The sequence below is a fragment of the Aquarana catesbeiana genome, linkage group LG05 (assembly GCF_042186555.1).
Source record: "Aquarana catesbeiana isolate 2022-GZ linkage group LG05, ASM4218655v1, whole genome shotgun sequence".
NCBI lineage: Eukaryota > Metazoa > Chordata > Amphibia > Anura > Ranidae > Aquarana > Aquarana catesbeiana.
The window spans coordinates 57,881,157-57,904,555 of NC_133328.1; the positions used below are offsets into that span (position 1 = coordinate 57,881,157).

General features: G+C 44.4%; 1 protein-coding gene across 2 annotated transcripts in view; it reads right to left on the reverse strand.

The window, feature by feature from the left end:
* The window catches only part of LG05H10orf67 (linkage group 05 C10orf67 homolog), a 243,086-nt gene that overhangs the window by 197,072 nt on the left and 22,615 nt on the right, over positions 1-23,399 (reverse strand). For both annotated transcript variants that reach the window (XM_073629770.1, XM_073629768.1), the window contains exons 3-5: positions 21,571-21,714; positions 6,591-6,665; positions 4,828-4,992 (exon numbers count right to left, since the gene is read on the reverse strand). In XM_073629770.1, coding sequence (XP_073485871.1) covers positions 4,828-4,992; positions 6,591-6,665; positions 21,571-21,714 — 384 coding nt within the window. The remainder of the gene's footprint in view (positions 1-4,827; positions 4,993-6,590; positions 6,666-21,570; positions 21,715-23,399) is intronic.

Consider the following 23,399-nt stretch of genomic DNA (forward strand, 5'->3'; position numbering starts at 1 on the left):
AAAGTCCTAGGACTTTCCTGCTTATTCTCGTCCTCAAAAATACAACTGTAAAAACATACTGATACAAATTTAAATTGCGGAGCTCCTGAAATTAATAACAACTTCAGTACTGGGCACTTTCCCCCCTTCCTGCCCAAGCCAAATTTCAGCTTTCAGCGATGTCGCTTTTTAAATGACAATTGTGCTGTGATGCTACACTGTACCCAAGCAAAATTTTTATCATTTTGTTCCCACAAATAGAACTTTCTTTTGGTGGTATTTGATCACCTCTTAGGTTTTTATTTTTTTGCTAAACAAAATAAAAAAAGACCGAACAGTTTGAAAAAAAAAGGGTTTTTTTTTGTTTCTGTTATAAAATTTTGTAAATAAGTAGGTTTTCTCCTTCACTGATAGGCACTGATGTGGCTGCACTGACCGGCACTGATAAGGATAAGGTGGCACTGATGAGGTGGCACTGATGGGCACTAATATGCAGCACTGATAGGCGGCACTAATGGGCACCGATAGGTGGCACTGATGGGTACTCATGGGTGGCACTGATAGGCAGCACTGATGAGCACCATTAGGCATCACTGATAAGGAGGCACTGGCAGGCATTACTGATGTACACTGATTGTCATCATTTGTGGGCACAGATTGGCATTTGTGGGCACAGATTGGCATCCTTGTTGGCCATGGGTGGCATACCTGGTGGTCATCAGTGGTGGGCATCCATGGTGGTCCTGGTGGCATCCCTGATGGTCCTATGTGGGCATCCTTGGGGGGGGCTGCACTGATAATCAGCGCAGACCCCCCTGTCAGTAGAGCAGCCGATCGGCTCTCCTCTAGTCGTGTCTGTCAGACGCGATAGAGAAAAACCCAATACATGGCTCTTCCTGTTTACACCGCGTCAGCTGTAATTGGACTGACACACCGCACCACCGATCACCGCACTGCATGCCCCCACGGCACGCGCCAGCTCGTTATCCTGAAAGACGTCATATGAGGATAACGGAACCACCGCCCGGCTGTCATTTTGCTATAGGCCGGGCGAGAAGTGGTTAAAGAAACAGTTCTAAATTTGAAAAGCATGTATATTCTTGGTTTGATATGTGTATTTCTTCCAGACTTCAGTAATACAGCATAAAACTATGCCTATGTACAGGAGCTGCCTGTAATAAAGACCGTCCACTCCTTGCCTTGTGCGGAATGACTGGTCTAATCTCTGCCCTCTTCTGTCATTTTCTGCAGCCAGCTTGGTCACTCCCACAACTCTGACTTCTGCACAGGCTATGTGCAGCCCAGTTATATTGTCACCGCTGCTTTTACAGTGTAATAACTGGGTTCACAAAGGTATTTGGTGCACACAAAGTGAATTTATATCCCTTGTGGCTATTGAAGAAGATATTTACATTTTTATTATATAGGATTTATATAAAACCAACAGTTTGTGTAGCAACTTACAACATAAAGGGAGACAGTACAGTTACAATACAGTAAAATACAAATGGGATAAGAGGGCCCTGCTCGTAAGAGCTTACAATCTAAAGTTTTTTTGCTGGAGTTCCACTTTGAATCTCAATTTCCCCCTTCCTCCCCCAGTAAACTTTTATTTATTTTTAATTTATTTTTTATAATTACCTTTTTTTCAGGTATAAAGGGTATGGTAGTAAACTCTGTTACACCACTTGTACCTACAGGCAAGCCTATAATAAGGCTTACCTGTAGGTACTGTGAATATCTTTTAAACTTCCACAGTTTAGGAGATATTCAGAGCTGTATGCAGCCGATGACATTACAGGCGCATGTGCTCTGAAGGTCCGATTTACAGTGCCGGACCTTCAGAGCCTGTGCCGTAAACAGTCGATTCCGCGCGCATGCACGGAAGTGACGTCATTGCGAACCCTGGCAATTCGTTTAGCCAGAGGCCGAGAAAACCCAGAAGGAAGACCGGGGAAAGATGTCATACTAGCACATTATGACGTTGCCTTGCAGGGAATTTTTTATAACCACCTGAGGTTTACTACTGCTTTGATACTGTAGAGAGTGTCAAAGGATGTTAGCACTGTTCTCAACATTATTGTACTGTAAGTGCAGGGCATCATGGTGATTCTTAGCCCACCCCCCCACAAGGAGCAGGCCCATGAGGCTCTGCACGCGCACAAACTGGGTTGAATGATACTGCCCATGCAACCTCGTACAGTGGTGAGTCTATGAGGGACAGCGCAAAACAGGAGGTGAGCATTGCAGCGAGAGCTGCTTTTTTATTTTTACAATTGCTTGCTACCTTCAAAAAAATTGAAATGGGCAACACATTTATATCCTGTTAGTGCAATTAAAGAGCAGTTAATATGCAGTTCTGCACCCGATTCCCCTTTTTTGTGGTTCAGATCTAAATAAATTTGGTGTGCTAGTGAGGGATAGTGGGAGGACTGGCCACAAACAGGCAACTAAACACAGCTCAAATACTTGTATGAGAACTGTCTTATATGCCAAAATATCTGTGATTTGGTACATCATCAGGTCCTGCACTTCAACCACAGACAGGTAACACAGACAGGTCCAGGACTGTGTACAGTTGCAGAGTCGTTCTGCCTACTATTGCGGACCTTCCCTCTCCCAGTCTGGGTCTTGCTGTGCAGATTACAAAAAGCTGCTAAAAATACAAACGTGGGCATTTATGCCAGATGCCTTTAAATTAAATTGTAATACTTTTAATAAATACATATACTTTTTAGCATTACTCGAATATTTGTCAGCAGTTCAGCTACACTTTATAAACAAATGTCAAAGCAGATGCACATGGAAACCATGTTTTTTTTTTTTTTTTAAGAAAACATTGCAGATTTTTAAGCATTACAATGTATACATTTCATGTGGCAATTTTAGATGTCAGATTACACTCTCTGGAGTTTACTTTGCACATGCACATTGTAGTAGTTTCAACAGTTCACCACACGAGGGGGCAATTGTATAAGTCAGGATTATAGACCACTTTGTGAACCATTCATGATAATGCATGTTTATTTTAGGGTCGAATTCAGGAAAAAATTCATCTCTGATTGGTCCCTTAAACGTAGAGAACAGGGATGCACCGGACCCCTGCTGCGAGCCGCATGCGGCTTAGATGTGAACCCAGCCTCAATGACAGGACCATCCTAATTTTAATTACCAGACAAGTAAAATTATTCAAGATCTGTTGTGATAATACGAAAGACAGAAGAAAAGCTCTAAAATTTTTAAAGCTATCATCACTTAGCCATCAACTGCATCTAAAATTATATTTTAGTTATTAAAAAATGATATGTTGCAGAGTTTAATTCCAACCCGGTTTCCTTCATTGGGAAAAATTTAACAGTTGTGTATATGAGGCAGGTAAAAGAGCGCAAATAGGAACATTTCTTGTTGCTCATTATGACCAGTTTCCAACAGTCATCTCTGTACAGTACAGAACTGAAAATTAAACAAGCATTCTGATTGGCTGCTGTAACAACAAACCTACTTGTTAGCGTACTATAGTATTTTATTCAAATATACGGCCCATTCACACTGTGCAGTGGGTTAAAGCAAGGAGTTACTGTGCCATACGGCACACTGCAGCCTGTTTTTTTGGGTGGACTGGCAGCGTACCTATGGAAAGTCAGACCTGATCCTTTTCTTTTTAAGGATAAGTTCACACTGCTGTGATCAGATTTTGATCTGACTTTCAGTATGATTATGTGATAAAACTTGGATACTACGTGGATGGGGTTTGCATATTCATTAGGGCTGAAATCGCACCAATATTGCACAGGACCCTTTTCCAAAATTGCACTGCAATGATGTGAAAACACACCGCTGAAAAACAATGGGGTTGACTTACTAAAGGCAAATAGACCATGCACTTTGCAAAGTGCACTTGCACCAGAGCTTATTAAATGAGCAGAAACTCTACTGACTACTCCATCATTCAATCATGTGTAAGCAAAAATGCTGTTTTTTTTTTTTTTTTCCTTGCAAGTGATAGGGTATTCTTTACCTCATTTGCTAAGCTCTGGAGCAATTGCACCTGCAGAGTGCAACGGCACTTTGCAAAGCGCACAGACTCTTTGCCTTTAGTAAATAAACCCTGATGTGTTTTCCATTGTCATGTGATTCTGTGCGGTTCAAGTCGCATCTGAAATCCCACTAGTGTGAACCAAGCCTAACAGCGCAATACAACGCGCATCATGTAATCGCTTTCTTGTCAAAAACAGTAGGACTGGATGGCAATCGGGAAGTCAAAAAAAAAATATCCAACTGCAGGGTAATATCCATTTTAATAGTACAGTCGTTTTCAACTTTTTTTTTTTTTAACTTGCGTACTTCTTGGCAGCCCATTTCTATTTCCTCCATCCCCTTACCTCTCCAAAATCGAAATAGGGGGCACGGCTAAAAGCAGCACATTAAGCTTGCTGTGCCAAACTGACATCTCTACTGGTCAGGACTGGAGTGCAGCAGAATGTGACATGCAGCATGTGTGTGTGTCATTTTCTGTTCCTCCCCCCCCCCCCAATGATGCTGTGCAACTAGAACACTTGGAACCACATGACACTATGCCTAGCATACCCCTAAATATTTTGGCACACACCTTGAGACTATTGCATTCCGTTCTAATGTGCACACACAGGATATGTATAAACTTGTACATTAAGAGTGTGATTATTGGAAAGGATCTCTGCTAGTTGGACTGCTTAGCTAATTCCTAAACAAGTGATAAAAAGGCCTGTTCAGTAAATAAACTCATATATATATATATATATATATATATATATATATATATACAGACACACAGTGTATATATACACATGCACGCATACACCCGCACACCTGTTTAGGCTCTTCATTTTCCACCAGCTGTAATATCTGTGCTTCCAGCGACTGAATAAGTAGATCTTTCTCATCAAGCTTTCTTTGGAATGTTTGGATTTTTGCAGACTCTGCTTCATGCATTTCATGGCCTTTCTGACTTCCCGAGATTCCTTTATAATAATTCTGTTGAGAAATGTATTTAAAAAATGGCTAGGATTTACCAGTTTTATTCTGTTCCACAACCACTATATTCCAACCACAGATTTGAAACACAAGCACAAGAACATGGGGGGGGGGGCCTAAGCCTGGGCACTGACTTTCAGAAAGTCCTTATTTAGGAAAAATAGACACACTTGTGGGTGTGACCGGGAATAGCTAGTATGAATTAGACGATGGTGTTCCCAGAATTCATTACTGCATGACACTTCTGGGGAGTGATGTACAAGTCAGCAGGGGAGGCGGGTATTCACATGCCCAAAAGTGTGTGAATATCTGTAGTGGCTGGGGAGCAGTGAAGGAGCAGGGCTCTAAATACAGGACATTGGAAAGGTAAGTACAAATTGACTGCTTTACAGGGCATTGGGTTTTTGTAATCAAGGTCCCTGTAATGACAATATTACAATTAATTACAATTAGATCCTCCTTTCTTTATGTCTTAAATGCAAATTCCACCTTGTGTAAAAAAAAAAAACAAAAAAATAAATAAATAAAATAAAAAGGAAGAATAAATGCAACCATATTTCAAAAATAATTTTTGCATTTTTTATTAATGTTTTAAATTGGAGTATGAAAAGCATTGCAACCACGATCAGTGCACCACGTGTGCAATGCACTATTCTTTCAACCCTAGGTCTGTACAGAGGTACAAATCTTTGGTTATAACGTTGGAGGATGTAACTAATGGATGAGTTTGGTGACATCTCCTTTGAGAACTATGAGTACCTCTGCCACAGTCTTCCACTGAATGAATGACATGGATGTGCAGGTGGAAATATGCCAAATAAAAAAAATTGAGGATGCTCTGGGAAGAAGAGCTCTGTAATTCAGGCTCTTCTACTGCCCCCTGGCTGCCCACCCAAATCCTAACATTACAGCCTGAAAAGGTTGTATACATGCCACGGTCACGGTGCTTTGCTTAGTGGCTGCGGCATCTTTAACTTGGGATGGCCTATAAAACTCGCTCATTGAGATCAAAGGGGGCCACATCGCAGCTGCAAGCCAAACACTTGGTTTGCATTTGCAGTGTGGCCCCCTCAATCAGCAATTTAAAAAGAACAAAAACAATTCAGCATCAGGAGGCATCAGGCGCTGCTACCCACTGTGACTCACCGCAGATCGCTTTTCAGGGGGCAAAGCTTGCTGCCTGTCTAAAAAAGCCTTCTGGTAAGTGGGGGCTGCAGTATATTCCATGCCTCTCCCTAAATATGGGCGTAATATGAAACATTGGGAATAAAGGTGGAATTAGCCTTTACATATAAAAATGACGTGCTCGTGTTAAGCATTTTGTTGAATTTGTTACTGTAATGCACATTAGATAATAAAAAGTGTTAAAAAATATATATATATAAAAATGACAAACTGTGAAAGCAAATAAAACATATCAATAACCTTTTTTTTATGTCAAGCAGATGTAAAGCGAAAACCAGCTTACCAGGTCATCGATGAATAACAATAATGATTACCGGTATTTCATAGCACAAGAATTGAAAATAAAGGTGGTGAAGCTGACTTGTAAAGTAACACCGGCAATCTTTTATGCTACACACTGTACATATGCTCACCTCATAGCTTGATCTCATTACAGCAAGAGCGTCTGCCAGCTGTTGCTGGAAACTTTTTCTAATGGTGAACAGTTTCTGTAAAGAAACAAAATGGAAATCACAGGTTAAATTATAATAAATATTAGGATTTAGCTTTAAAAAAAAATTCTTGGAGTACATCACAGGACACAGGGTACTTCACATTCATGACTACATGGGTTAAAGTGGTTGCAAAGGCTGAAGGTTTTTTACCTTCATGCATATGCATGAAGGTAAAAAACCTTCTGTGTGCTGCACCCCCCACAGCCCCCTTAATGCTCACCTGAGCCCCCTCTCAATCCAGTGATGTGCCCGAGACACTCGGCTGTCCCGGGATTCCTTCTCTTCACTGGCTGAGCCAGCAGCTGGAGCCACTGGCTCCCACTGCTCTCAATCACAGCCAGTGAACCAATGAGGTGAGAGCGGGGGACGGGGCCAAGCTGCGACTCTATGTGTCTTATAGATGCATAGAACAAGGCTCGGGAGCGAGCACGCACTAGTGCCCCATAGCAAGCCCCTTGCTATTGGGGGCACTGGTCAAGGGGGAGGAGCCAGTGGAGCAGTTCCGGCAGGGACCCAAAAAGAGGAGGATCAGGCCTGCTCTGTGCAAATTCATTACACCGAGCAGGTAAGTACAACATGTTTGGGGGTTTTTTGTTTGTTTTTTCTAAAGCCGAACCTTTAATACCACTTTAATGCTGCCACCTTCAGATGAATGGACCCTATCCAAAAAAAATACAATAAAAATGCAGGATCCCCTGCCCAGGCATAACCCCTTGCAAACTATCTAAACCTCAGTTTTGTAGTAAGCAAGGAGGAACACAGAAAAAGTGGGAAGTGTCCTGTGAAAAACTGGCATCCACAGAGGAATGAACATCTATCTGGTAAAACTTAGTAAATGTGTGAAGAGAAGACCAGGTAGCAGCTTTATAAAACTTGAACAATATAAGCTTGATGATTAATGGCCCAGGAAGCACTGACACTCCTAGTGAAATGGGCCCCGACTGGGAAAGAGGAACCTTGCCCTTGATTTTACTGGCCTGAGAAATAAGTTGAAATAGTGGATCAAGAGAATGCCTGACCCTTGTGAGTACTCTCAGGTAGCACAAGCAGGGACAAGCAGCCTGTTAAAACAAAACTCTACCAGGGGTCTCCAAACTTTGGCCCTCCAGTTGTTCAGGAACTACAATTCCCACCATGCCTAGTCATGTCTATGAATGTCATAGTTTTACAATGCCTCATGGGGCGTGTAGTTCCGCAACAGCTGGAGGGCAGAAGTTTGGAGATACCTGCGTCTAGACTTCAAATAAATTCCAACAGCTGGAACAACATCCAAAGAGTGAAGTACCTCCTCTTTAGAATGTTTAGGATTATGACAAAAAGATAACACAATGTCCTAATTCAGGCTGCACAAAGAAACAACCTTAGATTATTATATTATAAAAAAAAAAGAGAACCGAGGCCTCAATACAACCTGACCCAGGTGACCTAGAGACATCCCAAAACAGGGTCTGATTAACATAGGGGCTATTGGAGATGCAGCTCCAGGCCCCTTACCTTAAGATAGGCCCATTTAAAAAACAAAAAAAAAAAAATCACAAAAAAACAAAACAAAAAAAAACGATTGACTTCAAAAGTGCTGGCTCGGCGACCAGGGGTCACATAGCGGAGTAGGTAGCTGAAGGTCTACCTCACTACTGGTCAAAATTTGGGGCTCCTATCACCCATGGTCCTGGAGATACGGGGCTCCTTGCACACCCTGTCAGAAGCTACATACAGAGCGGCCAGTTTAAATACAAGCTGGCTACAGCAGACTGAGAGGATGAGCTCACAGTGCCTCTCCTCACTTCTTGTCAGAGGCACTGAGCTCAATGGACAGCTTGGAGCCTGCAGAGTTTGACAGGCAGCACCGCCTGTCAAACTCACTTGCAGTAGCAGCATAGTCCAACAATGTAAAACTGCCATTCAGCAATGTATAAAAAAAGGAGGCGGCAGTAGCACCTCATGAACGCCTGTCAGCTGCTGCTATACCACTCGTTGAAAAGAAATACACCACAGATCACTTTTCAGAGGGCAGTAAGCATTACTGCAAATGTGAAAGAAACTTGAAACACATCATCCATTTCACACTCCCCACCAACCAGGTCACTCCCCAGTCACTTTCCATGTTAGCCACCCCCCTTTAACTTATATCACAGGTGACCATTTCCCAACCTGCAGATGACAGACCCTACTCTAAAAGATATCACTCCCAGTTACTCCCTCCACCCCACCCACTGATTGATATCCCTCCATGACCACCTCACACCCCCCTGCTGACAGACCTCTCTCCCCAGCCTGTCCCCACACACCTTCTCACCTGTGGATGGAGGAATCACTCCCGCAGTGTTATTGTGTTCTGCCAGTGGGGAACCTTCCCAACCCACACAATACAATGATCAGTGTTGCTAACTATAGCTGGCAGCACTGACTGTTTTGGGAAAAACCTGACAGGCTGGTTGTACTCAAGTCGATTAATAGATTGACTTGTGTACAACCAGCTAGCCCATACATAGATCGACTATGGCTGGTCTCTGCTTAATTGGCTTGATTTCAATTCACATATGGCCCGCTTAACCACTACGCAGTCCCTAAACATCCTTCCACAAACCTTTACATTTTTCCTTCCCAGATTCCTACATCCTTCTCACCTGTACATAGTGCCCACTGTCATACCCTCCACACTCCTCTCCTGTACATACTGCTCACTGTCATACCCTCCACATTCCTCTCCTGTACATACTGCTTACTGTCATACCCTCCACACTCCTCTTCTGTACATACTGCCCACGGTCATACCCTCCACACTCCTCTCCTGTACATACTGCCCACTGTCATACCCACCACACTCCTCTCCTGTACATACTGCCCACTGTCATACCCTTCACACTCCTCTCCTGTACATACTGCCAACTATCTTTCTCTCCACACTCCTCTCCTGTACATACCACCCTCATAATACCTTCCACACTCCTCTTCGGTACATACTGCCCCTATCATACCCTCCACACTCCTCTCCTGTACATACTGACCCATCATACCCCCCACACTCCTCTCCTGTACATACTGCCCCATCATACCCCCCACACTCCTCTCCTGTACATACTGCCCACTGGCATACCCTCCACACTCCTCTCCTGTACATAGTGCCCACTGTTATACCCTCCACATTCCTCTCCCTCACCTGCACATACTTCCCACTTTTATACCATCAATACTCCTCCCCTATGCCTCTTACACACAAAAACAGTTCTTTAAAATGATATTGAATATCCTCAATGTTACCAGCTCTGGAATGGGCACACTTATGTTCCATCTTCACCCTGTCTTCCTTCCGGGTTCTGTGCCTTCGGTCACTTGCCTTGGCCGGGCTTTGTCACTTCAACGCATGCTCATTCGCATCCTTTCTCTCTCTCTCTAATCCCCCCTCTATCTCTCATCCTCCCTCCCATACCCCTCTTTCATCCCCTTTCTGTCTCTCTCATCCTCCCTCTATTTAATTTAATTTGTTATAACAAAAAATTGTTTGCATTTTTAATTATTATTTATTTTTATTTTTTTAATAAAGAGCCCCACCATAATCCTTAGCGCCAGGCCCATGATGTTCTTAATCCGGCCCTGTCCCAACACCAGTCTGGAGAAAGGCCAAAATACACCCCACAACATACTGTCAGGGATGAAACTCACAAGCCTCACTACAAGCAAAAAGTATGATGGTACAGTGAAAATACCAGATGAAGGCTGAATTCTCAGGTGATCTCACCCTAGGGAAGCCATTACAAGGCAAACTGTAAAGAAGTCTTACCCACTTGATAGAGGAATTTAGGAGCCAAACCCTATCGTCCCCCTCACACCCAACACCAGACTGGAGAAAGGCCAAAATACACCCCACAACATACTGTCAGGGATGAAACTCACAAGCCTCACTACAAGCAAAAAGTACGATGGTACACCTTCCTGGTGGTTGACTTTCTTGCCTTGAAGAGGGAAAAAAGATTACTCCCTTCTCCCTCAGAACATGAGATTCAATAACCAACAAAGATAAAGCAAGATGGAAGATCAAACCCTGTGACACCAAATCTGTTTGATATAAATGAGATCACATCTCGTCTGCCAAAAATCTACAATGTCTGCATACCACACTATTCTTAGCTAAGCAGGTGTGATCGGAATCACCAGGATGCCTTCCACTTATATCCTTCACAATAGGTGAGAAAAAGGTTTTCCACTACTCAGGAAAATCAAGGGATCCCCCTAGCGGTGACGGCGGTAACTGCATGCTATAATCAACATTGAGGTAAGAGTCCTGGGAGTCCAGACTGTTAAAGGAGCCACAGTAGGAGTATTGGGAATAATTACCTACATCTGGTCTAACACTTACAGAACTCTATTATCCTCCAATTACTGCAACATTTATTGGATTTCCTTAATACTGTTCCTCACTATTACTATATAGACAATTTAAAGTGAAGTTTTATTGAATACAGCTTCACAAGGTTATATCTACTTTATCTATATATATTCTATATTTGCACTAGGTCATATTTACTTATCATTGTCACTAATATATGAAGAATACTGTGAATCTACCTACGGATATTATTATTGTATTATTTTTATATCAGAGATAGATATTATATGCACCACTCGTTTTTATTTAATATGGAAATAATTTAAATACTCTTCTGAAACACCTTAATTTATGAATTTAACATTATTTATTAGAATTTGCGCGAAATCTCTTTACTAATAATTATTTCATTTGGCTAGTGACTTATGTTGCACTATAGATTTTGCTGCATTTATATTTACTTACGTTTACATCACTTATCCTATTCGCACATCCATAGTAGCGCGAAAGCACTTTTTTCACTGTCCCAGAGCAATGCTATCTGAGGGGGGGAACCACAACCAAGTAGGGTGCAATCAGACCTGAGGACCCTGTACCGCTGCCTGCAGCACACTACGCCCAAAGGCGATATCCTCATGCCTTCTCACATCCACCTGATAGAATCTGGTGAATGTATGGACTGAAGACCAGGTTGCGGCCTTGCAGATTTGATCCATAGAGGCTCGGTGATGCACTGCCCAAGAAGCACCAATAGCCCTTGTGGAATGTGTTCTGATCTGAAACGGAGGAATCCTCTGTTTCAAACCGTAAGCTTGAATAATCATTTGTCGAATCCATTTAGAAATGGTAGCTTTTGACGCTGCCTGTCCTCTACTGGAACCCTCTGGTAGCACGAACAAAACATCCGTTTTGCGAATCTGAGTAGTTGCTTCCAGATAGGCCTTGACTGCTCTTACTACATCCGAAGAATGTAGTGATCTTTCTTCCGGAGAACAGGGATCTGGAAAAAAGGAAGGCAGAACAATGTCTTGGTTTAGATGAAAATCTGAAACCACCTTCGGTAAAAAATTAGGATGAGGGCGCAGTACCACTCTATCCTTGTGTACAATCAAATAAGGCTCTTTACAGGAAAGAGCTGCTAATTCTGATACTCTTCTAGCAGAAGAAATGGCTACCAGAAAAATTAACTTCCTTGTCAATAAGACCAAAGGAATCTGACGTATTGGTTCAAAAGACTGTTTCTGTAACACAGACAGAACCAAATTCAAGTCCCAGGGGTTTAGGGGCGCCTTAACCGGAGGATTAAGACGCGTCACCCCCTGCATAAAGTTTTGGACCAAAGAATGCGAAGCAAGTGGCCGTTGAAATAATACAGATAAGGCCGAGACCTGGCCCTTGATGGTACTCAAGGCCAGTTTCATCTCTAATCCCAATTGTAGAAAATCAAGGATTCTACCTATCACATATTTTCTGGGATGCCAACCCCTGGATTCACACCAGGATATATAAGCTTTCAAGACTCTATGATAAATCATTCTGGAAGCTGGCTTCCTCGCATTGATCAAGGTAGATATCACAGGACCTGAAAGCCCATGACTCTTCAGAACATGGGTCTCAATAGCCAAACCGTCAAATTTAGCGTTTGTAAGGCAGGATGGAACACTGGACCTTGAGATAACCTTGAGGTCTGGGCGCACCGGTAGTGTCCACGGGGAACCCACAGTCATCCTTACTATTTCCGCATACCACGTCCTTCTGGGCCAAGCGGGGGCCACCAGAAGTACTGACTTCCTTTCCTGCCTGATCCTGCGAAGGAGTCGTGGCAGTAGCAGAATAGGCGGGAATGCATAAATCAGTGAGAACCGATGCCACGGAATCACCAACGCATCCGTCCCGCATGCAAGAGGATCTTTTGTCCTTGCCACAAATCTGTCTATCTTTTTGTTGAATCGGGATGCAAAGAGATCTACATCTGGAACCCCCCATCTTTGGCATATGGCCCAAAAGACGTCGGGATGCAGAGACCATTCCCCTGGAAGTAACTGCTGGCGACTTAAATAGTCCGCCTGCCAGTTCTCTATCCCTGGAATGAAAACTGCCGAAATGCATGGCACATGCTTTTCTGCCCAGACTAAGATCTGGTTCACCTCTTTTTGAGCAGCTTGGCTCCTGGTGCCTCCCTGATGATTGACATAAGCCACTGCTGTGGCATTGTCGAACTGGATCCTGACCGGGCAAACCTGTAGCCTGATAGTCCAGGCCTTTAGGGCTAGATATACTGCATGGATCTCCAGAATGTTGATGGGTAAGGTCCTCTCGGTTTTGGACCATACCCCCTGAACCGCAGACTGTTCCAGAAATGCTCCCCAACCCGACAGACTGGCATCTGTTGTTACCACTGTCCAGGTAACCGGTAGAAAGGATTTCCCCTTCTGCAGGTTTTCGGGTATTAGCCACCAATTGAGGCTCTGACGCACCGCATGAGACAGGTGCATCGGAAAGTCTAATGCCTGAACCTTCTTGTTCCAGGCCGACAGAATACTGTGTTGCAGCAGTCTTGAATGAAACTGAGCATAGGGAACTGCTTCGAATGAAGACACCATCTTCCCTAGTAGTCTCATACAAAGACGGACAGAAGGACCCTTCTTGGTCCTGACTGCCAGAATCAGCTCCCTCAAAGCAGTGATCTTTGCCTGAGGTAGAAATATTTTCTCCTGGCTTGTATCTATGATCAGACCCAAATACTCCAGTCTTCTTACTGGTTTTAGGAAAGATTTTTCTAGGTTGAGGATCCAACCTAGGTGTTCCAGATACTCGACTGTGGTCCTCAAGTTCCCGTTCAAGGAGGCTACCGACCGGTCTATCAAGAGCAGGTCGTCTAGGTATGCTATGACAGCTATACCCTGAGCCCTTAATCTGGCCAGAGGAGGAGCCAAGACCTTTGTGAACACTTGAGGTGCAGTGGCTATCCCAAAAGGCAGAGCCACAAACTGGAAATGGCGCCCTCCTATCTCGAAGCGCAGAAACTTCTGATGAGCAGGAAAAATGGGCACATGCAGATATGCATCTCTGATGTCTATTGATGCCAGAAATTCTCCTCTCTGCAGGGTGGAGACTACTGTCCGAATTGATTACATGCGGAAGAACTGAATCCTTAGGAATCGGTTCAGATCCCGTAAATCCAGAATGGGTCTGACATCCCCATTTGGTTTTTGGACCGTAAAAAGGTTGGAATAGAAACCCAATCCTTGCTCCTTTGCGGGAACCACCATAATGACCTCCTGCGACAAAAGTCGCTCTAACGCTAGAAGGAGCGACTGCTTTTTCTCTGGATCTCTGGGGACACTTGATCTGAGGAAACGAGGAGAGGGAAATTCTTGAAACTCCAGTTTGTCCCCTAAGGTTACCGTGGAGAATACCCATCTGTCCTGGAAGTCCTCCTGCCAGAGCCTTGAGAACTGTAGCAGTCTTCCCCCCACTCGAGCGAGCGGGGGCACCCCTTCATAAAGAAGTCTTAGTGTTTTGCCTAGTAGGCTTCTTCCCCCCAGGACTTCTTTTGTCCCTGGGGTTGACTCTTGTTTCTTGACCCAGACGGAGGAGGCCGTCGAGACTGCCTGGAGGCTGAAGCCCCTGGCGCTGGGGAAAGAGTCCGTTTGAAAGAGGGACGCTTACTCTTCTTCTTAACAGGTAAGAGAGTGCTTTTCCCACAAGAGATTCTCTTGATATAGTTATCCAAGTCCTCTCCAAACAACCTTGCACCACGAAATGGAAACCCAGCCAGCAGCTTCTTACATGGTGCTTCGGCTGACCAATTTTTCAACCATAGGATTCTACGTATATGTACCAACCCCAGTGAAAGATGAGAGGTTTGCATGATAGAATCTCTGATGGTGTCAACAACATAACATAAGGCCGCTGGAAGGTTAGCCAACCCCTGGGCCTGCTGTTCAGGTAAAAACTTTGATGACCTGCTTAACATGGTCTCTTCAGGAATTGACAGACTCCAATCACTGCTACTGCAGGTTGAGCCACTGAACCTGCTAAGGAGAAAACATCCTTCAATAGGGATTCCATCTTTTTATCCACAGGATCCCTGAGCATCTGAGCATTGTCTACAGGACAAGTCAGACTATTATTTACGGAGGAAATGGCGGCATCAATGGCCGGTATTCCCCACATTTTAATAAACTTTTCTTCCATAGGATAAAGTGTTGAAAACTTTTTCGGCGGAAAAAAGCGTTTATCTGGGTGATCCCACTCAGAATAAAGGAGCTTTTCAAGTAAATTATGAACAGGAAACGCCTGTGCTGTTTGAGGAGGTTTCAGTGACCCTAAAGAAGAGGGTTCTTTAACTGATTCAGATATGGGCAACTTAAATGTGGAGCGGACCAATCCAGTAAGGATCTGCACTAAGACTTTCTCCTCCTGGGAAGCCGAAGAGGGCCCCTCTCCACCTGATTCCTCCGAAGAGGAATCATCCGTCCCATCCTGATCCTCTGAAAGGGATTCCTCTCCTTTATCCCAGAGCTCCTCTGCCTGAGGGTCTTGGGGAACAGAGGAAGGCCTAGTGCGTTTTCTTCCACTGAGTGAAGATGTAATCACGGCCATTAATCTTTCCTTTAAACCATTAATAGTTGAGGAAAAAACCTCCTGTGTAATGTATACAGGGGCTGAAGTGCCAAAAGCAGGTGTAGCCCCTGACACCAACGGCTCTCCCTGGCTAGCCGTCCCTGGCCCCTCAGGGGGGGAGGATGCTGCAGAAAGGGGGTCATAAGAACCTGAACGAGATCCCCTAGAGCAGGGGTCTTCAAACTGTGGCCCTCCAGGTGTTCAGGAACTACAATTCCCATCATGCCTAGTCATGTCTGTGAATGTCAGAGTTTTACAATGCCTCATGGGATGTGTAGTTCTGCAACAGCTGGAGGGCCGTAGTTTGAGGATCCCTGCCCTAGAGTCTCTGGTTCTTGGGGTATTTGAACCTCTTCTACCCATAGTGCAAAGCAACAAGGTGGAGGTATCACAAAATGAACACTGACTGCTGAGCGATGTAGTCTGGCTAAATCCTTGCTACCAAATGCCCAGTCTGGTGTTACCTTAGTAAATGCTGCCTAGGAGAATGCCTGTGTCCCACCTTACATGCAACCGTCAGCTCTGTGTCCCTCCAAAGGCTTAGTGCAACTGTAATCTGTGCCTTTAATAGCCTGCAGCCGGCACCTGTGGGCGTCTGAGCATGCTGGACGCTGTGCTGACGCCCCCCCCCCCCCCTTCGTTTTCGAAAACCTCGCGCTTCCAGCGCGGGCCGACCCTCCGGGATCAGCATGGAGGACAGGCTGGGGGAGGGGGAGGAAGGAGAGAGGCCGGTAGTGATGGGGCCTGCACGTGGCAAAATGGCGGCGGCGGTGAAAGTGCGGTGTATAACCGCCTCACAGACCACCTGCGGCCTCCCCCTAGTCTGGGGGGAGATATCCCTAAGGAGAGCCCCCCATCCCATCCTACCTGAGCCGGCCGGAGGAGCTTGTGCAGCGTGGAACACTGAGATAGACATCAGCATGAGAAGGTATGTGCTCTTGGCAGCCCCCGGTGGCGACAATAGGCATAGCATGCATTTACCTTAAAGGAGAAAACCTACTAGAATTAAAAAATTCTGTGGAATCTCCCTTACCTTATCCAGCCATAGGGTTCTGTTATACTGACCCTATCTTCACCTCTCACGGTGGGCTCTGTTTGAAAAAACCTTCAGAGACTGGGGCCCCCTACGAATAGGGGGATCCACAGTTCTGGGCCTGTAAAGCACCCGGCCAGAAATAAGGATAGAAAACCATTTTCTGATATGCGGGGTCCAGCTCTCTAAAAAGAGGAAGTGTTACAGGTAAAACCTCGTTTCTTCGGACACGAGGCCCGGGTACCATCCAATTCGGCCTACAAAAGACACTTTGAAATGGATCCGGTTCGCCTGGCTTGCCCGAGTATAGGATAATCCCTTTGGAGCTCAGCACAGGACATCTTTACACGTCCATCACCTAAGACACTGGCGTAAAAACTGAGGTATCCCTGCAAGGGGAGGGATTATATAGGGGGTTGAACTTCCTGGTTAGGGTGTGCCAGTGTCCAATGACCTAGTGATACCTATATAACCCATCAGTTATTATTGAGGCTCTGTGTCCCATGATGTTCGATAAAGAAATTTTATTTTTCAAAAATTAAACCTCAGCTACTGTATCCTAACACAAAAAAACATTTGTCTTGTCTATCTGTACACATATACATTCCTGTACCTGAACTCCATGATCCCTTATTTACCAGTGGCGCTTGTATCCCTTGAAGTGAAAACCATCCAGGAGTACCCTTGAGCACATAAAACATGGGGGGGGGGTGAAACCAACTGCTTTTAATCTCTGGACATCATGCTGCAGAACCAGTCACTTCCTAAAAGGTGACTTCCTAAAAGGTGAGTGGGGCAAGCCCCTTCACTCCAACCACTTATCCGTGGAGTCTTTAAAGACCAGGACTTCATCCACTGAATAAGACCATCAGAAATGGCTGGGTAAACAGGAGTCCCACTTCTTGTAGAATTCCTCCTCCATAGGGTACTGATAAGCAAAATACTTTGACAGTAAAAACACCTTCTCCGGATGAGCCCAATCGGCATACATTACTTCCACCAGGACCCAATGCCAATGGCTTTGGGAGAAGCGGCCAAGTCCAGTGTGGTCTTCTGTGTCTGAAACAACCTTATCCTTAGAGGACTCGTCTACAGAGGAATCATTCTCCTCAACAGATTTTTCCTCTTCATTCTTTTGTTCCAAACAAGTGATGAACCCTGAGAGCTGATCATGCAAACCAAAAATAGCTACTGAAAATTCCACCGACACAAAGAAACTAGAGGATTGTGCCCCTGAAACAGGGAAAATACCAGATGAAGGCTGAATTCCCAGGTGATCTCACCCTAGGGAAGCCATTACAAGGCAAACTGTAAAGAAGTCTTACCCACTTGATAGAGGAATTTAGGAGCCAAATCCCATCGTCCCCCTCACACCCCTCTGCCTGCATAATGCCATGGGATGGTGAGGGTCAGTAGGCCTGTAAACCTATTTTGGAAGTGGCCACACAGCTTAGAGGATTGTCTGCGAATGCCAGACACCTAAGTGGCAAGTCACCCTTGAATAACAAGTGTCCCAATATTTGCAAAGCACTGGCACTGCTGCACTGTACATGAGCTATGGCTGTACAGAGGCTGTGCCAGAATACTTTAGGAACTGGGCTGGAGCTGCGTAGGTGACAGTGCTTTATCTGCTCAGGAGCTGCCGATCGCACATGTTTCCATGCCCAATCCACCCCTTGAACACAGCTACAGCGTAAAAAGCCTTCAATGCCAGGGCCATAAGGGCTAATCTTCACTCCTCACAGTGGGTGCATCCTGCAGGGCCTTCAGAAACTCAACTCTATATAAGGGGATCACTGTCCTGGACCTGTAGAGTACCCTGCCAGTGATATAACCGATACTGAGCACCCTGGAGATTGCTGATCCAATGCCGACTGGCTACTTTATAGGCCTCTTGCATGCAGGGTCTGGGTACAGTCCCTTTGGCCTCAGGGCTGTAGGTGACCTATCCTTGTGAAGCCTTTCCATTCCCCAGCAGCAGTGTGCAGAATAGGCCAAGAAATAGGGGACTAACAAAATAGGGAGCCCACGATAAGAAATCTTCAGAGATTCAATGTAAGCACATCACCAAAAGACACTAGGTAAAAACTGAGGCTTAGCTGAGATAGGCAGGATTATGCCTGGGAGGAGAATCCTGCCTTTTTTTGGCCAATGTCCTTCCACCTGAAGGTGGCAGCATAACCCAAGTAGTTATAAATATGAAGTACCCTGTGTCCTGTGATGTACGATTAAGAAAGCAAAAATTCATACAACAGATGACATAGCGTTGTAAAATATATGGATTGTTATCACAGGAATGGAGCCAGATGAATTAAAGGTAATTTCACATAACACAGGAAAAAACAAATAATTATTTTCGGGGGAACCTATGTAAAAACCTAAACATATAGTTTTATTCCGTGCACACCATGCAGAATCTGTAAACCTAAATATGCATTAGCACGTGAGGTTAAAGGGAGATTTCTTGCTAATAAGTGGGTATTATATTTAGATGTCCAGCAGCCAGTTTCTCCTATCTTTGTACCATTACCACTTGCCGACCACGCACATTTACTGCGACTGTGCGGGCCAGCTGAACAGAATCACATATAGATACTGCGCGTGATTCTGCATTTCTGAGTAGGGGGCCGCCAGCCCAGCTGTGCTGTGATGTGTCACAGCAAATGCCGATCACTGGGTCCTGACCAGCGATTGACCGTTGGCACCTGTGATCGGCTCCCAGTGAACTGCCCAGAGTGTAAACAGCACAGAGCTGTGTTCAGTGACAGGGGATCTAGTTGCCAAGCAGGGTATGAAAACAACTAGATCCCCAGTAAAAGCAGCACACAATGCACACATAAAGACTCCTTAGGCACATATTTAACCCCTTGATCGCCCTCCTGTTAACCCCTTCCCAGCCAGTGTCCAGTGTATATGCCATAGTTTGTAGACACTATAACTTTCAGGCAAACCAATAAATATACACTTGTTGGGATTTTTTTTTACCAAAGACATGTAACAGAATACATTTTGGCTAAAATTTATGAAGAGATTTGATTTTTTAAATGGGATATGTTTTATAGCAGAAAGTAAAAAATATTGTTTTTTAAATTGTCGGTCTTTTTATGTTTATATAATAGTAAAAAAAAAAACCTAGAGGTGATCAAATACCACCAAAAGAAAGCTCCATTTGTGTGAGAAAATGATATACATTTTGTTTGGGTACAGCGTTGCATGACTGCGCAACTGTCAGTTAAAGTAGTGCAGTGCTGCAAAGCAAAAAATGGCCTGGTCATAAAGGGTTAACTGAAGTGGTTAAAGCACTACAGCCTCTATCAAAATTTTCATATGACAGTTCTGGGTGTGTTATTTTCCTGTATCCCCCACTGCAAGCTGTGGTTCCATCCCCCAACCTCTATGTTACTACAGGACACACTAGTTCAGCAGACAAAACCACAATGCATAGTGGGAGACACAGGCGTCTGACACTCCTGGAAATTTCAAATGCTAAAGAGTCTAATGGAGCCAAGGCAGGTAAAGTGAACCACTGGGGAGGTGAATACAATAACACCTGTCAATTTCTCTCTCTAGGGTACTATATTAGTAGTTCCCAGTTCTGCACACTTGCTATGGCAGTCATGAGATTTCATCTAACTACCTGTTCTGTACACACAACAAATTGAGAGAAATTCCCTTTTAGCTGTCACCGGACCAAGTGTTACTATTAGAAGATTTCGCCTCCATTCCTGTTCTGGTGACAATTCAGAATTTCGTATCTTCCCTTACTTTCAGGGCTCCACCACACCACACAGTGCGTATGTTCGTTCGCATAACACATGTGCGTTGGTGTAAATCGTGAACGCGCACTGCAATGCGTAATTCTCTGTGCTACAGCATACTGTGATGCGTTACTGCACGTTAAAATGCATTGCGCTATTTTTTTATTCAGTGCACACCAATGCAGTGCTATGGTGTCAACTGACTCCATAGGGCTGGCCATACGCGAGTCATTTCTTTCATTCAACTAGCAGGTTGAACGAAAGAAAATGACTCAAATTACCTGATCACATACTAGATGTGGATGGGGGAATCCCTCTTGCTGTGCTTTTGTAGGCTACAGTGGGGGAAACTTTCATCAATTCAGAATACAATGATCAGTACCGCCAGCTATACCCAGTAGCACTGATGAAGAGAACATTTTCCAACAGGCTGGTTGCACACAAGTCGACCGATAGATCACCTTGTGTACAACCAGCCTGATCATATATGGATCAAAATGTGGCTGGTCCCTGCTGAACCAGCCAGATTTCAATCTGTGTATTGCAGGCTTAAAGGCTAAGTTCAACTTTTTTGCATATTTAGGGTTACTTGTTCCATCTCAGCCCCATCTCCCCCACAAACCCCCCCCCCCCGACAGCAGGTGGGAATCCTTTCCCGCAGCCTTGTCACAATTTAAAAACAGCTCGGCCCACACGCCCATGTCATTCATTCACATAGTTCTGTGGATGAATGAACTACAAGTACCATCATCCACCACGGCAGACAGCTTGTAGTTCTCAATGAACTGTGAGGGTGCTGGGCTCATAGTTCACTTATTTTCCTGCAGTTTACTAACTGCCTGTCCATTTTGGAGGTACGGCAGACGGTGTACTGACAATCTGCAGGTTCCTGGCATTGTATCCACAATCTGCTGATCACTGGTGCAATGCTTATCTCTGCACCGTTGGTGTGAACAAGCGCTCACTCCCAGTGACAATGGCCACCAGGACAAATAAAGGGTGAATCCCCCCAGGGGGGACATAGACAGTAATAACATCCTAACATGAGCTCTAACCCATAACTACAATTGTGGCTTTGGATACGCTTTGATGTTTAGTGATTTGGAATAAAGTCTGGGTTGGGTGTTTTCCTTAGCTGTAGAAGAGCCAAACCTTTTTATGAACTGCTTCAATATCCCTTATGGTATCAGTCATACGATTAGAAAGTTCCAAGGCCTGAGCTTCAATCTTCTGTTCATATTCCCCTTGCAAAAGAGTCTTCTGGAACACGACTTCTTTCTTTAGTATTTCAAGAGACTGGAGAAAAACAAAGTTAGACAGTACATCAGAAGTCAAGTATTGGTTCAAACCCTAATTCTGAGGGGGGTTTCCTGTTGGTGACAACAGTGGTCCTTGCCTCCAAAAATGCATATTGAAACAGCCACTCCATCAGAAGCCCATATGATAGACTGACAACACAGGAGCACAATTAAAGGGATTGTAAATTCAGAAGTCATTCTATGCATTAACCGCTTCAGCCCCGGAAGATTTTACCCCCTTCCTGACCAGAGCACTTTTTGCGATTCGGCACTACGGCGTTTTAACTGACAATTGCACTGTCGTGGGATGTTGTACCCAAACAAAATTGACGTCCTTTTTTTCCCCACAAATAGAACTTTTTACTTTTTGCTATAATAAATATCCCCCAAAAATATGTAAAAAAACTATTTTTTTCCTCAGTTTAAGCCGATATGTATTCTTCTACATATTTTTGGTAAAAAAATTTAGCAATAAGCGTATATTGATTGGTTTGCGCAAAAGTTATAGAGTCTACAAAATAGAGGATAGATTTATAGCATTTTTATTATTATTTGTTTTTTACTAGTAATGGCGGCGATCTGTGATTTTTATCGTGACTGCAACATTATGGTGGACACATCGGACAATTTTGACACATTTTTGGGACCATTGGCATTAATACAGTGATCACTACTATAAAAATGCATTGATTACAGTAAAAATGTAAGATAAACAATTGGAAAATGGAACTGCGCTAATGAAAAAATTCTTTTACAGATGACAATTAACCATCATAAAGTGCAAAACCTTGTGAGAGGTATATGAAACATATATATAATGCACATCACAAAACATGTGCGTTTAAATAAACATACAACAGTGCATTTTCATGTGCAACAGTGCAAATGGTAGGATATTGAAAAGTCCATAAAATTATTAGTAGGATGGTCACCCAAGTGTTTAACTAAGGTGTAGAAAAATCTTGGCCGCTTACCAGAGACCCATGACCCCCCACTACAGAGGGTCTGGGTAAGCTGTCAAGAATGGTTACTCCAGACCACCATCAAGGAACCAAATGATGTCGTTACGTTGAGATATTGGGGGCCTCGATATAAGATGGATCAGTGGCACAATGACAGGGCATCAAACTCTCGGCAACGAAGTTGACCATAAATGGAAAAAGAGAGCTTTAAATCCCTCTTCATCCAGCATCACTGTGTAGTCTTCTGGAGTTTCCGTCAAACTGAAAAACTTGCATCTGGTCCGGTGCCGCAGGAACAGTAACTTGACAAGCGGGTGTGTGTAGGACCAGAGGCCGGACTTGTCTATGCTGGTCACCCGCATAGACCACAGTATTTTCTGACTACAGTAAAAATGTCACTGGCAGTGAAGAGGTTAACACTAGGGGGCGAGCAAGGGGTTAACTGTGTTCCGTAATATGTGTTCTAACTGAAGGGGGGAGGGGACTGACTAGGGGAGATGACAGATCGCTGTTCATACTTTGTATGAACAGACGATCTGTCACTTCTCCCCTCAGAGAACCAGGATCTCTGTGTTTACACACAGAGATCCAGGTTCTCGCCTTGTTACGAGCGATCGCGGGAGCCCGGCAGTCAACGAGACCACTGGGCACTCGCATTGGCTCTGGGGGCGAGCAGCGGGCGCGCACACACCCCCAGTGGCCGCCTTTGGAACCGACGTAA